Genomic DNA, 19,691 nt, shown 5'->3' on the forward strand with positions numbered 1-19,691 from the left:
TATCTCCAATATCGTCTATTGCAGCAGGAGGTCAGCTCTATATAACAGTAAGCACCCACTGCTGATGGAGTGTGTACATCCACTGGAAATACTTTTATGCCCTGTTGTGGTCAGAGCACCACAATTAGGACATAGTAGTATGTATATCCAAATATGGGAAGATATTAAAGGAATATTTCAGGATCAGGATCCCACCAATCTAATTTAAGTTTCATTTTGCAATGGCAGTTCACACATCTAAACAAATCAACATTAAAGTAGGGCATTGTCTTGAAACAAAACAATTTGAACTTTAGCCCACAATCTAAGCATTACAACTTGAGACAAAAATAATTTGACAAATCTTGAAAAAGTGTCACCGCATAGGAGAAAATACACCAGACATAAGGTTAATACAAGATACATGCCAGTCATCAATACGTAACAGATTACAGTTCATAGGGAACTGCTATTGCATGAACAGGAACATTAATTCTACTTTATGAGAGATGTTCCACTTCCACTAATATACTCCATTAGGCCTCATGTCCACGGGGTTAAAATCCACAGCGTTTCTCCCGCACACGGATCCGCGCCCCATAGGGATGCATTGGACACCCGCAGGTAGTTAAATACCTGCGGATGTCATTTTTCTCATCAGGCGCGGATACGCGTGCGGGAAAAAATCAGACCATGTGCCATTTTAGTGCGGGTCTCCCGTGGGCACGGCTCCCGCAGGCTTCTATTGAGACCTATGGAAGCCATCCAAAACCGCGGGAGACCTGTACTAGAATTAAAACTCACCTGCTCCGGACGATGCGGTTCTTCCCTTCTTCGTGGCCGGATCTTTTTTCTTCGGCCCAGTGGAGGGGCCCGGCGCATGCGCGCGGCACGCTGCCGGCGTGCCGGGCACATCCGCCGGGCCGAAGAAAGAAGATCCGGCCGCAAAGAAGGGAAGAACCGCATCATCCGGAGCAGGTGAGTTTATTCTTATTTTTAGGCCTCATGTCCGCGGGGCAGGAGGGACCCGCTACGGATTCTACATGAAGGATCCGCGGTGGGCCTAATTTTCCCCGTGGACATGAGGCCTTAAGGTGTATGGATATCACAGAGGCTCTAAGAAAGAGTGGCTTTGGCTCTGGCGAATTCAACTTATCCATGGTCAGCCAACAATTTCAACGGCTGGCATATAATATCATATTTTCTCTTCAGAGGCCATAAGAAGGGAAATATAAGGCTGGCTGCAGAGTCTCCTGGTTTCTGAAGTTGCACCTAGACTGGCTTTCAATTTCATACAGTTTTAAATAAAAAAATAACATTGAAGCAGAATGAAATACGTACCGACCATCCATGTGTTATCATAACAAGGGGAAATGTAGCATTGAAGGCACAGTTTTCTAGAGTTTCAGCCCGATGTACTAACACTGGACACATATTATTGCCTATTCCTTCATTGTACAACAAGAACTTGGCCTCGGTATTTGGATCCTTTTTGATTTGTACTGCTTTGCGAATTTCTTCTTTGTAGTCTACGAAAACAAATTGTTGGTAACAACAGGAAAACTGTAATAAAATGGAACATACAATGTCTAATCCTGCAGGTAGTCTACTGCTGGTAGAATACTTTTAATTCTAAGTGTATGACAACAATGTAAGAGTGTTATTGGCTATAGAACAAAAACCAAAAAACGCATAGATGCAATTCATACAATACTCAAAACAATAGAATACTTGAATGTATAAATCAAAATGTGATTTATATATCTTCAAGCTCAAACAGTTTTTTTTTTCACAATTAATTTTAACCCCTTAAAGACATGGCCTATTTTGGTCCAAAGGATGCAACGCTTTTTGGGGGAATTTTCATCTCCACTTTTCAAAAGCCATAACTTTTATTTTACCATCGACATGGCCATATGGGGGCTTGCTTTTTTGCATTGCGAGATGTCGTTTTTATTGGTTCCATTTTGGGGTCCATACGTTTTTTTAAAAATCACCTTTATTGCGTGTTTTGGTGGGCAAAACAAACAAAATAAACATTTTGCCTCTGTTTTTTAGAAGTTTCGCAGTTTTTTTTTTTTTACAGTTCTTGCCATGAAGGATAAATGGTGTGTTCAATTTATTTATTTCCCCTGTATTGTAAGCGATGCTGAATATGTTGGCGCTATATAAATAAAGATTAGTATTATATTATTGTACAGGTTGTTACAAATACGATGATACCAAATATGTGGAATTTTTAAACCTTTTTATACAAATAGAGAAAAGTACGCAAAAAAGTTTTTTTGTTGTTTTTTTCATGATTTTTTTCATACACTATTTAATTTTTTTTTACATTTTTTATGTCCCTGTAGGAGACTTGAACCATAACAGCTATGATCGCTATGATAATGCATTGCAGGACTTCTGTACTGTAATGCCTTAACGCTTACAATAGCAATCATAGGCAATGGTAAGCCAGGATGCTAGTATCTATATAGATCTACATAGGTCGCAGCTTGTAGCAGGTTAACAGTGGGAATCGCTTTTCTTATGTATCTCTGCTGTTGCAGTGAGAGATCGTCTATCTGTAATAGTCGGCTCCAGCTGTGGGATGGTGCGAGCTCAGTTTCTGATCCCACGCCATACACAGGATGTAAGTTGGCACATTCTGTTGCATTAAGTACCCCGCAGCCAGGATGTAACCCTACATGCTGTAGTGTTAAGTAGAGATGAGCGAACGTACTCGGTAAGGGCGATTTCGCAATCGAGCACCGCGATTTTCGAGTACTTCACTACTCTGGTGAAAAGTACTCGGGTGCGCTGTGGGTGAGCGGGGGGTTGCAGCGGGGAGTGGGGGGGAGAGAGAGAGGGCTCCCCCCTGTTCCCTGCTGCTACCCCCACTCCCCTCTGCAACCCCCCGCCCCACAGCGCACCCGAGTACTTTTCACCCGAGTAGTGAAGTACTCGAAAATCGCGGTGCTCGATTGCGAAATCGCCCTTACCGAGTACGTTCGCTCATCTCTAGTGTTAAGGGTTAAAGAGGAACTCTAATTGCAGTTTGTGCTTGTATCAATTAATACAAAATGCATAAACATTTAAAACCTAAATATATGCAATTAATAAAACTAATTGTTAAATACCTTTCAGATAGAGATGAGCAAGCATACTCGCTAAGAACAATTACTCGAGCGAGTATTGTCCTTATCGAGTACCTGCTTGCTCGGAAGAAAAGATTTGGGTGGCGGCACGGGTGAGCGATGAGTTGCGGAAGTGAGCAGGGGGAAACGGGGGGGAGAGAGAGATCTCCCCTCTGTTCCCCCCTGCTCTCCCCCGCCGCTCTCCGCCCCCCGCCGGCACCTGAATCTTTTCTTCTTAGTGGGCAGGTACTTGCTAAGGACAATGCTCGCTCGAGTAATTGTCCTTAGCGAGTATGCTCGCTCATCTCTACTTTCAGATTTTGTATTTCATACCTATCATACATGAAGTTCAATTACAATACCAAATTAATTTTACCATGGGAATAATTTTTTTTGAAATAATAATTTTCCCATTGCATTTCGTCACTGCCATCCATAGGGGTGAGTGAACTTTGTGGTTGCACAGAGCGCATCAGTGACTCCTTATAGAGGCAGTACATATGACATAAAGGCTTATGTAGTGATATTTTTTACAAATTGTAAAGCCATGTTATTAGATGAATGTATGTATGCAGCTATTATTTGGTCACTGAGAACAATATTATTTGGGGACTTTGTGGTATTGCTACATAGGCACTATACAGTAATGACAACCCTGCATTTGTAGGTGAATGCAATTATATCAGTTTCTTTTTCTGAATTGAAAACTTGAGCTTTACTCTAAAAGGTCTGGTGTACCTGACAGCAGATGTACCAATTTTAATGGATCTGCCCCTGTTTGAGCTGCCAAGAAGAGTGGTGAAAGGGAATTGACAATTGCCTCAAGAATATTCCTGATTACAGAAATGCTTGGAGCTAGTCAAACTCATTTAATGTTTGGAATGACAAATGTTTTCAATAATTTATTTCATCACCAGTGACTGAACAATGAATGGATCCCAGAAAAGGATGAAGGAAAATCATAGGATAACAGTGATCATGGAAAGTTAAAAAAAAGTAAAAATAAAAAGTTTAAAAAGTTAAAGTTTCATCTCCCCTTACGGATCGTATCCACGTGGGGAGATGAAATTACATAACTAAGGTCCCCAGATTTGTCCCACAATGGGATCTTTATCCACGGACCTTACCCTGACCTTACCCTGGCGGACGCATACGCAAAAGTCGAGGATTGCCCAGGAAATTTAAAATCTCCCTATTCCTTGCTACCGAAGGTAGCTGAGAGCCTGGAGAGGTCATCGGGGGCTGCGGTGAGTGGTTCCTAGTCACGTGATCACTGTTATCCAATGGATAACGGTGATCATGTAAAAGGAAAAAAAAAGTCGAAGTTGCATCTCCCCTCACCGATGCGATTGGTGAGAGGAGATGAAACTTTTTACTGGAGGCCTCCGTATTTGAACCCCGACATGATCCTCCTCCACGGACCTTCCCGGCTTCTGTGCATGCGACCGCTGGCAAAATGCCAGACACATTCACAGGAGCCAGGGAGGGCCTGGGAAATTTAAAATCTCCTTGCTCCCGGCTACCAATGGTCGCTGAGAGCCTGGAGCAGTGACCGGTGGCCTCGTTGAGCAGTCCCCGGTCACGTGATAAAAAGGTAGTCATCTACAATTAGGCCAGTCTTACACGATCGGATAGGAATTACGGATTCCGCATACACAATTCCGCTCACATTAGCGGGTTGGAATTACGTAATCAACTCGCAGAAAACAGAATGCAGTAGGTTCTATTTTACTGCAGATATCCGCAACATAGAGCCCATTGTGCTCCAAGTTCACGGATATACCTGCAGCCCATACGCAACTACATTGTATACGGGCTGCGGGTACCCACATCATCGCTAAGCAACGGCGCAGGGAATACAAACAAAAAACTGTGTACTGCGCATGACCGCCTGTGTAAGTACGAAATTATGTGCAGTACATTACGCGGCCGTACGGAGGGCCACAGATGGGCTCACAGCTGGGACCCGCTGCAGGGCTCCGCAAGCGGATTCTACATATGGCTGTGTGAACCCGGCGTTATTCAAATTGCTAATTATAATATGTATTTTACAATAAGCCCCTGGAACGCTCGCCTTTCTGCAGTTCCAGGAGCAGCTTGTTGAGCGCCTTCTGTGTGAGACCGCTGCACTTCAGCAAGTGTACAAAGGCTCACAGAGCACCACTTTCTACACCCTGTCCCTGCCGCTGAGGCCAAGAAACCCCCCCCCTAAAAAGCAAGGGTGGAGGAGGGATACCCAGTTTAATTGCCCCATGTGCCCATCCCAACTGGGCCTCCGTAATTACCCCTGTCTTCGGACATACCACACAGTTTACATTATTACTTTTATCTAAGATTAAAGGAATGCCAAAAAAGGCACGGAGGGGGGGATTATTTTTAGGGAGTCAATAGGACTGGAATTTATTCACTTGTGCCCTGAAATCCAACGGGTGTTCCCGCCATTATAGGCCTAGCCATGTGTCCAGTAAGTAGATTGGGGCCAAAATGGGTATGATGCGGAACACGGGACAAACAGAGGGATCCATTTTGAGGTGAAAGTCTTCATTCATATGTGTGCTGTACAAAAAAAACCTGTTTTAAAATTGACACAATTGCCAAAAAAAATGAAAATCGTAATTTTTTTCCTTCTGCTTTGCTTAGATTAATTCAAATACTTTGGGGTCAAAATACACAGTACACCACTAGATTAATTCGTTAAGGGGTTTAGTTTTCAAAATGGGGTCATTTGTGGGGGTTGTCTATCGTTTTGGCCGCTCAAGAGCTCTACAAGTGGGCAATGGGGCCTAAAATGCCTTCAAGCAAATTTTCCATTTTGAAAGCCTCCGGCTGCTCCTTTCGGTTTTTGCCACATTGTGCATACGGACATAAGATTAGGGCAACAATGGGTGTGTTTCTGAACACAGGACAAACAAGGGTATCCATTTTGTGGTGTAAATCCTCATTTTCATGTGCACTATAAAAAATGCCTTTAAAATGATGTATTTGCAAAAATATGAAATTTTATTTTTTCTCCTCTAAATAGTATTAATTCCTGAAAAAAATTGTGGGGTAAAAATACTGATGACACCTCTCAGTGAATACATTAAGGGGTGTAGTTTTTAAAATGGGGTCATTTATAGGGGTATCTATCACTATGACACCTATGAGCCTTTTCAATCTTGGCTTCGTGCAGGAAAACAAAGTCTTCCTCAAAATGTTGATATTCAATTTTAAATTTGTTCATCTCTCAAATGGTTAAAAAAAAAAAACAAAAAAAAAAATCGAAATTTTTTCCAATGTGAGGCCAGAATAAAGTAAACAGATGGAAATATATATCTCATCAAAAATTTGTACAGTATGCTTGCGCATATTTGAGATATTGCAATTGAAAATATGGAAAAAATAAGATTAATTTCAAAATTTTCCCAATTTTGGCTCTTAATAAATCTGCATAAATTGTATCGGTCTATTTTTAACACCTAAATGAAGTACAATATGTGGCAAAAAACAATGTCACAGTCACTTGCATATGCAAAGCATTTATGGAGTTATTCTATGTCAAAGTGACACATCAGATTTCCAAAAAGGGGTTAAATAAAAATATATCACATTTCCTTAATTATAAATAGAAAATATTAAAGGACTATTCCTATCTCAGACATTCATGGCTAGTGTTGTTTATCTTGATCAGCTTGACGACAAAATCACCCTGATATTTGCAAAATCAAATCTGGTAAGTCCAAATTACTTTTTGCTGAAGATTACGGGAAGATTGAGCAGCCAATCAGCAACCATGGCACATTGCTGATGTCTCCAAATGTGTCCTTCGTTTTGTATATGGGCAGCAGTGGACACCTTGCTGTTTAGGTGTTCTGAAGTAACTCCCTGTCATGTACGATAGAGCCACAATGGCCTATTGCTATTTTTTTCTTATTAATAATAATAATTTGTGACACCAGTACTGCATTAGTACAAAATGTTAAATGTGATGCAATTAAGAAATCACAAGAACCAGGGTTTAAAACGTAATAACTTTATTTTTCATTTCTTTGTTGATGTCAGTAGTGATCATATATCAGAGTACACATATAAGCTTTTCATTCCGTTGCTCTGGTGTCCGCAATTCTAACTCTTCTCTGTATTTGGAGCCCTTTCCTCATGGTAAAATGAATACTTCTGTGTTTTACCTCTCGTGTCTCGGCCACATCACAGGGACTCTCCTGTGACAGGCCGCCGCTTGCCTCTGGATGCAACAACTATTCTAGTAGCTTCTGGCAGCTCCCTGACTGTAGTGCTGACAGGGATCTTCCTTCTCCCAGTAATCCTAACTCACTCTCTGTAGCCACTAACACTGTCCCCCTCTCTCTCTGATGGACGCCCAAAGATTTTCACTATCTAACTCTCTCACTTGTCTGACTAACTCCTCTCAACTACAGACACGATCACACTGACTAACTATATGGTTCACTTGTTTAACAGCTGACTTACTGACAAACTCTCTGTGCACTTTACTGTTCTGATCTGACTGAAATCTCACTGACTGACGATCTTCTCCCTATAACTATGACATGACTCTTATCCTACCTCTCTTTCTCTTCACTCCCCAGATCTGCACGATCAACTGCCTCCCAATTGTCACTCTACTGGCTTGCAGCCAATCTGAGTTCAGTCTGCCTGCAACCAATGAGAATTATCTGTCCAGCTGGCAGATTATTAAGAGCTCTATCGTAGGGCAACTTAAGTAGTCGTTAACCCCTGCTGGTTATACATGAACTGAGTGCGCCATTTAAAAGCAAGGTGCTTTTGTAGGACCTATTTAGGCCACTACAACTTTTCCCTACTTTAAAAACAGCCATCTTCAGTGTTCCTCCAAAAAGACGGAACAGGTGGATGGCTGAATGCTGACAATTAGTCTCAGACAAGGATCCTCAACTTAGGAACAATTGATTGAGTAGGGGCTGAGCCCCGCAGATCTCAATGAGCTATGGGGCCCTTACATGCACTTCTGCATACAAGTCTGTACTATGTATATTATTTAGCAATGCATTACAATAACATTTTATCAATAACAGAGAGAACAAATGGAAGCAATCCACCAGGTGGGACAGAAAAACGATAGCAAAGTTCATTACATAACATTTAAAACAGCAGGAAATAATGGCACTAAAGTAATTATTCTTGTTGTCATTCTTCGGAGGCTTAAGCAAGCAGCGTCTCAACCAGGGTACAGCTGTGCCATCTCAAGGCCTAGGTAGACAGCCTAACCTTTTTGGAGTGGTATTGTCGCCGGTAGAGATGAGCGAACGCGTTCGTCCGAGCTTGATATTCGTGCGAATATTAGGGTGTTCGGGATGTTCGTTATTCGTAACGAACACCATGCGGTGTTCTGGTTACTTTCACTTCCTTCCCTGAGACGTTTGCGCGCTTTTCTGGCCAATTGAAAGACAGGGAAGGCATTACAACTTCCCCCTGCAACGTTTAAGCCCTATACCACCCCCCTGCTGTGAGTGGCTGGGGAGATCAGGTGTTCGCCTAATATAAAAGTCGGCCCCTCCCGCGGCTCGCCTCAGATGCGGTGTGAGTTAGATGAGGGACAGTGCTGTTTATACCGGAGCTGCTGTAGGGAAAGAATTGGTAGTTAGTGTAGGCTTCAAGACCCCCCAAAGGTCCTTATTAGGGCCACTGATAGCTGTGTGTTGGCTGCTGTTAGCAGTGGCATTTTTTTTTTTCTCAAAATCGCCTCTGCAGACCGTTGCACCTGGCATTAGGGACAGAAGTGCTGCATAGGCAGGGAGAGTGTTAGGAGTGAGTGTAGCCTTCAAGAACCTCAACGGTCCTTTCTAGGGCCATATTTATCCGTGTGCAGTACTGTCCAGGCTGCTGTTGGCTGTGCTGCATTTTTTTTGGGCTTCTCAAAATCGCCTCTGCAGAGCATTCCACCCTCCATTGATACTGCAGGGAAAGAATTGTATAGGCAGGGCCACAACACAGTTATTATTCATAGAATATACGCAGTGCTGCCTGTTGGTGGGAAAAAACTGAAAAGAAATCTATTTGTCCAGCCTGTGTCCGTCCTTACGGGCGGTGGAGACGTGTGAGCTGCGTGAAATACATTGCTAAATCATACGCACCCAGCTACGCTTTACTGCTGGCTTCGCCATTTGCTTTCCTTAATTGGGAAAAAAAATACCTGCTCTCCAAGAGTTATAATAACTCTGCTACCCTCACGTTCTGTGACACATAAGCAGGGACACAGCACAGTTATTAAACTTCGCAGGTTCATTGAATATACGCAGTGCTGCCTGTTGGTGGGAAAAAACTGAAAAGAAATCTATTTGTCCAGCCTCTGTCCGTACTAACGCCTGTGGAGACGTGTGAGCTGCGTGAAATACATTGCTAAATCATACGCACCCAGCTACGCTTTACTGCTGGCTTCGCCATTTGCTTTCCTTAATTGGGAAAAAAAATACCTGCTCTCCAAGAGTTATAATAACTCTGCTACCCTCACGTTCTGTGACACATAAGCAGGGACACAGCACAGTTATTAAACTTCGCAGGTTCATTGAATATACGCAGTGCTGCCTGTTGGTGGGAAAAAACTGAAAAGAAATCTATTTGTCCAGCCTCTGTCCGTACTAACGCCTGTGGAGACGTGTGAGCTGCGTGAAATACATTGCTAAATCATACGCACCCAGCTACGCTTTACTGCTGGCTTCGCCATTTGCTTTCCTTAATTGGGAAAAAAAATACCTGCTCTCCAAGAGTTATAATAACTCTGCTACCCTCACGTTCTGTGACACATAAGCAGGGACACAGCACAGTTATTAAACTTCGCAGGTTCATTGAATATACGCAGTGCTGCCTGTTGGTGGGAAAAAACTGAAAAGAAATCTATTTGTCCAGCCTCTGTCCGTACTAACGCCTGTGGAGACGTGTGAGCTGCGTGAAATACATTGCTAAATCATACGCACCCAGCTACGCTTTACTGCTGGCTTCGCCATTTGCTTTCCTTAATTGGGAAAAAAAATACCTGCTCTCCAAGAGTTATAATAACTCTGCTACCCTCACGTTCTGTGACACATAAGCAGGGACACAGCACAGTTATTAAACTTCGCAGGTTCATTGAATATACGCAGTGCTGCCTGTTGGTGGGAAAAAACTGAAAAGAAATCTATTTGTCCAGCCTCTGTCCGTACTAACGCCTGTGGAGACGTGTGAGCTGCGTGAAATACATTGCTAAATCATACGCACCCAGCTACGCTTTACTGCTGGCTTCGCCATTTGCTTTCCTTAATTGGGAAAAAAAATACCTGCTCTCCAAGAGTTATAATAACTCTGCTACCCTCACGTTCTGTGACACATAAGCAGGGACACAGCACAGTTATTAAACTTCGCAGGTTCATTGAATATACGCAGTGCTGCCTGTTGGTGGGAAAAAACTGAAAAGAAATCTATTTGTCCAGCCTCTGTCCGTACTAACGCCTGTGGAGACGTGTGAGCTGCGTGAAATACATTGCTAAATCATACGCACCCAGCTACGCTTTACTGCTGGCTTCGCCATTTGCTTTCCTTAATTGGGAAAAAAAATACCTGCTCTCCAAGAGTTATAATAACTCTGCTACCCTCACGTTCTGTGACACATAAGCAGGGACACAGCACAGTTATTAAACTTCGCAGGTTCATTGAATATACGCAGTGCTGCCTGTTGGTGGGAAAAAACTGAAAAGAAATCTATTTGTCCAGCCTCTGTCCGTACTAACGCCTGTGGAGACGTGTGAGCTGCGTGAAATACATTGCTAAATCATACGCACCCAGCTACGCTTTACTGCTGGCTTCGCCATTTGCTTTCCTTAATTGGGAAAAAAAATACCTGCTCTCCAAGAGTTATAATAACTCTGCTACCCTCACGTTCTGTGACACATAAGCAGGGACACAGCACAGTTATTAAACTTCGCAGGTTCATTGAATATACGCAGTGCTGCCTGTTGGTGGGAAAAAACTGAAAAGAAATCTATTTGTCCAGCCTCTGTCCGTACTAACGCCTGTGGAGACGTGTGAGCTGCGTGAAATACATTGCTAAATCATACGCACCCAGCTACGCTTTACTGCTGGCTTCGCCATTTGCTTTCCTTAATTGGGAAAAAAAATACCTGCTCTCCAAGAGTTATAATAACTCTGCTACCCTCACGTTCTGTGACACATAAGCAGGGACACAGCACAGTTATTAAACTTCGCAGGTTCATTGAATATACGCAGTGCTGCCTGTTGGTGGGAAAAAACTGAAAAGAAATCTATTTGTCCAGCCTCTGTCCGTACTAACGCCTGTGGAGACGTGTGAGCTGCGTGAAATACATTGCTAAATCATACGCACCCAGCTACGCTTTACTGCTGGCTTCGCCATTTGCTTTCCTTAATTGGGAAAAAAAATACCTGCTCTCCAAGAGTTATAATAACTCTGCTACCCTCACGTTCTGTGACACATAAGCAGGGACACAGCACAGTTATTAAACTTCGCAGGTTCATTGAATATACGCAGTGCTGCCTGTTGGTGGGAAAAAACTGAAAAGAAATCTATTTGTCCAGCCTCTGTCCGTACTAACGCCTGTGGAGACGTGTGAGCTGCGTGAAATACATTGCTAAATCATACGCACCCAGCTACGCTTTACTGCTGGCTTCGCCATTTGCTTTCCTTAATTGGGAAAAAAAATACCTGCTCTCCAAGAGTTATAATAACTCTGCTACCCTCACGTTCTGTGACACATAAGCAGGGACACAGCACAGTTATTAAACTTAGATAATTCATTCACTAGAGGCAGTGGGGCCTTTCGTTTTCCAAAAAGGGCAAAAATTATATTTGGCCTGCAGTCTTGCGCCAATTTATTTCCTGCCTGGGAAATCTAATCACTGGTAATACAGCATGCTGAGGGGTAGGGGTAAGCCTAGAGGACGTGGACGTGGACGTGGCCGAGGACGCGGAGGGCCAAGTGAGGGTGTGGGCACAGGCCAAGCTCCTGATCCAGGTGTGTCGCAGCTGTCTGCTGCGCGATTAGGAGAGAGGCACGTTTCTGGCGTCCCCACATTCATCGCCCAATTAATGGGTCCACGCGGGAGACGGTTATTAGAAAATGAGCAGTGTGAGCAGGTCCTGTCCTGGATGGCAGAAAGTGCTTCGAGCAACCTATCGTCTACCCGCAGTTCTGCGCCGTCCACTGCTGCCAATCCGAATCCTCTGTCTGCTGCTCCTCCTTCCTCCCAGCCTCCTCACTCCACTACAATGACACCTGCTCAGGAGCGGGAACACTCCCAGGAACTGTTCTCGGGCCCCTGCTCAGATTGGGCAGCAGCGGTTCCTCTCCCACCAGAGGAGTTTATAGTCACTGATGCCCAACCATTCGAAAGTTCCCGGGGTCCGGGGGATGAGGCTGGGGACTTCCGCCAACTGTCTCAACAACTTTCTGTGGGTGAGGAGGACGATGACGATCATACACAGTTGTCTTGCAGTGAGGTAGTAGTAAGGGCAGTAAGTCCGAGGGAGCAGCGCACAGAGGATTCGGAGGAAGAGCAGCAGGACGATGAGGTGACTGACCCCACCTGGTGTGCAACGCTTACTCAGGAGGACAGGTCTTCAGAGGGGGAGTCAAGGGCATCAGCAGGGCAGGTTGCAAGAGGCAGTGCGGTGGCCAGGGCCAGGGGTAGAGGCAGGGCCAGACCGAATAATCCACCAAGTGTTTCCCAAAGCGCCCCCTCGCGCCATGCCACCCTGCGGAGGCCGAGGTGCTCTAAGGTCTGGCAGTTTTTCACAGAGACGCCTGACGACCGACGAACAGTGGTGTGCAACCTTTGTCGCGCAAAGCTCAGCCGGGGAGCCAACACCAACAGCCTCACCACCACCACCATGCGCAGACATATGATGGCCAAGCACCCCGCAAGGTGGGACAAAGGCCGTTCACCGCCTCCGGTTTGCACCCCTGCCTCTCCCCCTGTGCCCCAACCTGCCACTGAGATGCAACCCCCCTCTCAGGACACAGGCACTACCGCCTCATGGCCTGCACCCACACCCTCATCTCCGCTGTCCTCGGCCCCATCCAGCAGTGTAGTTCAGCGCACCGTTCAGCCGTCGCTTGCGCAAGTGTTCGAGCGCAAGCGCAAGTACGCCGCCACGCACCCGCACGCTCAAACGTTAACCGTCCGCATAGCAAAATTCATCAGCCTTGAGATGCTGCCGTATAGGGTTGTGGAAACGGAGTCCTTCAAAAGTATCATGGAGGCGGCGGCCCCGCGCTACTCAGTTCCCAGTCGCCACTACTTTTCCCGATGTGCCGTCCCAGCCCTGCACGACCACGTCTCCCGCAACATTGTGCGCGCCCTCACCAACGCGGTTACTGCCACGGTCCACTTAACTACGGACACGTGGACAAGCACAGGCGGGCAGGGCCACTACATCTCCCTGACGGCACATTGGGTGAATTTAGTGGAGGCTGGGACAGAGTCAGAGCCTGGGACCGCTCACGTCCTACCCACCCCCAGAATTGCGGGCCCCAGCTCGGTGGTGGTATCTGCGGAGGTGTATGCTTCCTCCACTAAAGCACCCTCCTCCTCCTCCTCCTCCTCTGTCTCACAATCAAGATGTGTTAGCAGCAGCATGTCGCCAGCAGTCGGTGTCGCGCGGTGTGGCAGCACAGCGGTGGGCAAGCGTCAGCAGGCCGTGCTGAAACTACTCAGCTTAGGCGATAAGAGGCACACGGCCCACGAACTGCTGCAGGGTCTGACACAGCAGACCGACCGCTGGCTTGCGCCGCTGAGCCTCCAACCGGGCATGGTCGTGTGTGACAACGGCCGTAACCTGGTGGCGGCTCTGCAGCTCGGCAGCCTCACGCACGTGCCATGCCTGGCCCACGTCTTTAATTTGGTGGTTCAGCGCTTTCTGAAAAGCTACCCACGCTTGTCAGACCTGCTCGTAAAGGCGCGCCGGCTCTGCGCACATTTCCGCAAGTCCCACACGGACGCTGCCACCCTGCGCACCCTGCAACATCACTTTAAGCTGCCAGTGCACCGACTGCTGTGCGACGTGCCCACACGGTGGAACTCTACGCTCCACATGTTGGCCAGGCTCTATGAACAGCGTAGAGCTATAGTCGAATACCAACTCCAACATGGGCGGCGCAGTGGGAGTCAGCCTCCTCAATTCCTTTCAGAAGAGTGGGCCTGGTTGGCAGACATCTGCCATGTCCTTGGTAATTTTGAGGAGTCTACCCAGGTGGTGAGCGGCGATGCTACAATCATTAGCGTCACCATTCCTCTGCTATGCATCTTGAGAAATTCCCTGCAAACCATAAAGGCAGCTGCTTTGCGCTCGGAAACGGGGGCGGGGGAAGACAGTATGCCGCTGGATAGTCAGGGCACCCTCCTGTCTATTTCTCAGCGCGTACAGGAGGAGGAGGAGCATGAGGAGGATGAGGAGGAGGGGGAAGAGACAGCTTGGCCCGCTGCTGACGGTACACCGGCTGATTGCCTGTCATCCTTTCAGCGTGTATGGCCTGAGGAGGAGGAGGAGGAGGAGGAGGATCCTGAAAGTGATCTTCCTAGTGAAGACAGCCATGTGTTGCGTACAGGTACCCTGGCACACATGGCTGACTTCATGTTAGGATGCCTTTCTCGTGACCCTCGCGTTGCACGCATTCTGGCCACTACGGATTACTGGGTGTACACACTGCTCGATCCACGGTATAAGGAGAACCTGCCCACTCTGATTCCCGAAGAGGAAAGGGGTTCGAGAGTGTTGCTATACCACAGGACCCTTGCGGACAAGCTGATGGTAAAATTCCCAGCCGACAGCGCTAGTGGCAGAAGGCGCAGTTCCGAGGGCCATGTTGCAGGGGATGTGCGTAGATCGAGCAGCATGTACATCCCAGGCAGTGCAACAGTCTTTAAGGGCCTGGCCAGCTTTATGGCTCCCCACCAAGACTGTGTCACCGCTCCCCAGTCACGGCTGAGTCGGCGGGAGCACTGCAAAAGGATGGTGAGGGAGTACGTAGCGGATCGCACGACCATCCTTGGTGACGCCTCTGCCCCCTACAACTACTGGGTGTCGAAGCTGGACACGTGGCCTGAACTAGCCCTGTATGCCCTTGAGGTGCTTGCTTGTCCTGCGGCTAGCGTGTTGTCGGAGAGGGTGTTTAGTGCGGCTGGGGGAATCATCACCGATAAGCGTAGCCGCTTGTCAACCGACAGTGCCGACAGGCTAACACTCATCAAGATGAACAAAGGCTGGATTTCCCCAGACTTCTGTTCTCCACCAGCGGACAGCAGCGATACGTAAGCAATACGTAGGCTGCACCCGCGGATGGAAGCTACGTTCTCTCTCACCATCCAAAACGGGGACATTTCTGCTTCATCAATCTGTGTCTAATATTCCTCCTCCTCCTCCTCCTGCTCCTCCTCCTGAAACCTCACGTAATCACGCTGAACGGGCAATTTTTCTTAGGGCCACAAGGCTCAGTCAAATAATTTTTCAGAACAATTTTTATAAGTTTCAATGCGCTTAAAAGCATTGGAACTTTAACTTGAACCAATTTTTCGTTACACTGGGCTGCCTCCAGGCCTAGTTACCACTTAAGCCACATTAACCAAAGCGATTAATGGGTTTCACCTGCCCTCTTGGCTGGCCATGGCCAATTTTTGGGATGTACATTAGTACTGTTGATACAGCAATTTTTGTGGGCCCTCGCCTACAGTGTAATCAAATTAATTTTTAGCCCACCTGCATTACAGCTGACGTAACCTCAGCTGTGTTGGGCAATGCAATGGGATATTTTTATGTACCGCCGGTGGGTTCCAGGGAGCCACCCATGCTGTAGGTGCACACGGAGTTTTTAATACATCTGTACACTTCTAAAGAACCCCAGTCTGACTGGGGCATGCAGTGTGGGCCGAAGCCCACCTGCATTAAGCACGACATTACTACCTCAGCTGTGTTGGGCAATGCAATGGGATATTTCTATGTACCGCCGGTGGCTTCCTGGCACCCACCCAGGCAGTGGGTCCACAGGGAATTATAAATGCATCTGTTTCCACTTATAAAGAAACCCAGTCTGACTGGGGCATGCAGTGTGGGCCGAAACCCACCTGCATTAACCCTTTCCAGTCCACTGTGTGACCTGTGAAGACATTAGGGTTTAAGGCTGTACAGCTCCGTTGTTGGTAGACGTCCGTCGGGGTTCTCTTACTGTATATTGCCAGCCTCTCTGCTGTCGGAGCCTATCCTACGTGTCAGCTCATGCAGTACTGGCTTTAGCCAGCATATAGCGCCGTTGTATAACGGCAGAAAAAGAGTAAGCCCCCTAGGAAAACCATATACAAATTGGATTGGAAAGGGTTAAGCACAACATTACTACCTCAGCTGTGTTGGGCAATGCAATGGGATATTTCTATGTACCGCCGGTGGCTTCCTGGCACCCACCCATGCTGTAGGTGCACACGGAGTTTTTACTACATCTGTACACTTATAAAGAACCCCAGTCAGACTGGGGCATGCAGTGTGGGCCGAAGCCCACCTGCATTAAGCACGACATTACTACCTCAGCTGTGTTGGGCAATGCAATGGGATATTTCTGTGTACCGCCGGTGGGTTCCAGGGAGCCACCCATGCTGTGGGTCGACAGGGACTTCACAATAGGGAGTTGTACCTGCCTGTGTCTATGAATTAAAAAGCCCGGTCTGACTGGGGCATGCAGACACCTTGACAGAATGAATAGTGTGTGGCACATAGGTTCCCCATTGCTATGCCCACGTGTGCAGCTCCTGATGGCAGTGGCACAGGATTCTATTTCTCATTGCTTCTGTACAGCATTGTGGGCTATCGCTCCGCCACTTTTAAAGAGGGTCGCTGCCTAGCCGTGCCAACCCTCTGCAGTGTGTGCCTGCGGTTCCTCCTCATGGCAGACGCACTTCTAAATAGACATGAGTGTGGCGTGGCATGAGGGCAGCTGAAGGCTGCGCAGGGGCACTTTGGTGTGCGCTGTGGGGGGGAGGGGGGGCGGTTGGTCAGCATGTAAGCCAGGAGAAGTGGCAGCGGAGTGTCATGCAGGCAGTGATTGTGCTTTGTTGTAGCTAGTGTGGTGCTTAGCAAAGGTATGCCATGCTAATGAGGGCTTTTCAGAAGTAAAAGTTGTTGGGAGGGGGGGGGGCCCACTCTTGCCGGTATTGTGGCTTAATAGTGGGACCTGTGAACTTGAGATGCAGCCCAACATGTAGCCCCTCGCCTGCCCTATCCGTCACTGTGTCATTCCCATCACTTTCCTGAATTGCCCAGATTTTCACACATGAAAACCTTAGCGAGCATCGGCGAAATACAAAAATGTTCTGGTCGCCCATTGACTTCAATGGGGTTCGTTGTTCGAAACGAACCCTCGAGCATCACGGGAAGTTCGTTACGAATAACGAACACCCGAACATTTTGGTGTTCGCTCATCTCTAGTCGCCGGGTATAGTTTGGGGCATACAGTGCATAAAACACGTTATTGTATCGGCTATAATGAATTTGCAATTCACAGTAGAAAAGAAAAAAATGGTAACTGTAACATGGCTCTCTGAGTAGTTCCTCAGGGCACAATCCTTAAAACGTTGCAAACACGTCGCTGAGTAGTCCCTCAGGGCACAGTTCTTAAACAGGTTCTGAAACAAAATGGTACAACCACAGTAGTTCCTATATCTCACAGAAAGCTGTCCAATATTGCTCCTCTGTGAGCGTTGAATGATTTAGATGGGTTAATTCTCTTGGTGATCAATTGATGTTTGTAATCCACTGGATGATAAGCCAGTAGTGTGGATTGGATGATGTGGCATGGTCATGGTCCCAGATGGTCCTAAGTACCATGTCAAAGGGTTTGTCTGGTCAAACATAGGGACAGTCATTTTAGTCTCTGTCTTCTCTGGTTAGGGTAACTTGTCTTTTGATTCGGGAATTTCTGTCGGGATCTGGATTAAATAACTGTGCTGTCAAGGTGCTGTTGCAGCTGTTGCTGGTGGTAATGGTGCTGCTCTCCTTCTTCTCCTTCCACTACGCTTCCTCCTCCTACTACCCCCCAGATGAAAAATATGTCAACTTGGAAATATGCAGCTATTGCTCTGCCCTCAAAGTGCTGTTGCTACTGGTGGTTGTGGTGGTGGAACTGCTGCTGCTTTTCTTCTGCTTCTGCCATGTTTCCACCTCCCTCTCTCAAATTGAAAATTTTCTAAGCACAGGAAACAGCTGTAGCTCCACAGCTTTTCTTTGGAGAAGGTCTATGCTTGGCTGTTCTAATTATCTGGTAGAATTTGTCCTTTGCAAACTTTATGATATTACTTTTAAAACAAGCAGCACACCTGCTATCTGGCGTAGTGAAATTTTTGGTAGCTCTACAGCTGTTCCTTGGAGCAGGCCTGTGCTTGAGTGTTGTGTTTATCTTGCAGAATTTCTCCTAGTAAAATTCATTGCTTTTAAAACAAGCAGCACATCTGCTGTTTTGCATAGCAAAATTTCTGATCGTTCTACGGCTGGTCTTTGGAGCAGGACTGTGCTTGAGTGTTGTCTTCCCCTGGAAGAATTTTGCCTTGTAAAATGTATGACATTGCTTTTAAAACAAGCAGCACACTTGCTGTCTTTCTTGGTTCAATTTTCATATGTTTTAAAATGTTATATGGAAAGGAATTGTTTAATCCCCTTCCCGCCACAGGGCGTAACTGTACGTCCTGGCAGAGGGGTACTTAGTGCAACAGGACGTACAGTTATGCCTTGGGAATAGCGCAAGCTCATAAGAGATCCCGTGCTATCTAGCAGAGGGAGTCGGCTGTCACCGATAGCCAGCCTCTGCCTGCAACAGCGGGGGTGCATCAGAGCAATGACCCCCAATGTTAACATCTTCCCTGCCACGATCTATGTACATCTCGCCATCTAAAGGATTCACAGAGGGAGCGCACTCCCTCTGTGAGGTCATCAGACTCTCACGATGTAATCGCAGAGAGCCAGACAAGTTGCTATGGCAGCAGGATGCCAGATACAGGCGTCCTGCTTTGCCATTGTCTATGATCGCTAATACAAGCAATACGGCATGGCTTATTGTAGCGATCATAAATGCTATTGCACAAGTCCCCCATGGGGACATAAAAAGTGTAAGAGAAAAAAGGATAAAAATAATGTAAAAAAAAGGAAAAAGGTAAAAAAAACTTTTTTTTGTGGTTTTTCCCATATTATCAAAAAAAATGTAATTAAAATCCCACATATTTGGTATCATCGTATCTGTAACTACACGTACAATAAATTGAACTCAGTTTTTTCCTGCATGGCAAAAAGCATAAAAAGGAAAAAAAACTCTAAAAGACTTTTTTAAATTTTGCCTCACAAAAAACGCAATAAAAGTGATAAAAAAAGCCGTACGTACCCCAAAATGGTACCAATAAAAGCTACCGCTCGTCTCACAAGAAATAAGTCCTCACAGAGCTCTGTCCATGGAAAAATAAAAAAGTTATAGTACTCTGAATGCAGCGATTGTATTAAAAGGCTATGTAATGCTTCTCTGGGAAACTTGATATGCAAATGGCAGTGGTACAATGCCTCTCAAGTGCCACCTTTTACAA

The 19,691-nt window shown here is 46.3% G+C and overlaps 1 protein-coding gene across 1 annotated transcript in view; it reads right to left on the bottom strand.

The window, feature by feature from the left end:
* The window catches only part of LIPC (lipase C, hepatic type), a 234,169-nt gene that overhangs the window by 43,697 nt on the left and 170,781 nt on the right, over positions 1-19,691 (bottom strand). The window contains exon 4 of the mRNA XM_066589963.1: positions 1,321-1,508. Coding sequence (XP_066446060.1) covers positions 1,321-1,508 — 188 coding nt within the window. The remainder of the gene's footprint in view (positions 1-1,320; positions 1,509-19,691) is intronic.

Source organism: Eleutherodactylus coqui, chromosome 2, assembly GCF_035609145.1.
Source record: "Eleutherodactylus coqui strain aEleCoq1 chromosome 2, aEleCoq1.hap1, whole genome shotgun sequence".
NCBI classification, from domain to species: Eukaryota; Metazoa; Chordata; class Amphibia; order Anura; family Eleutherodactylidae; genus Eleutherodactylus; species Eleutherodactylus coqui.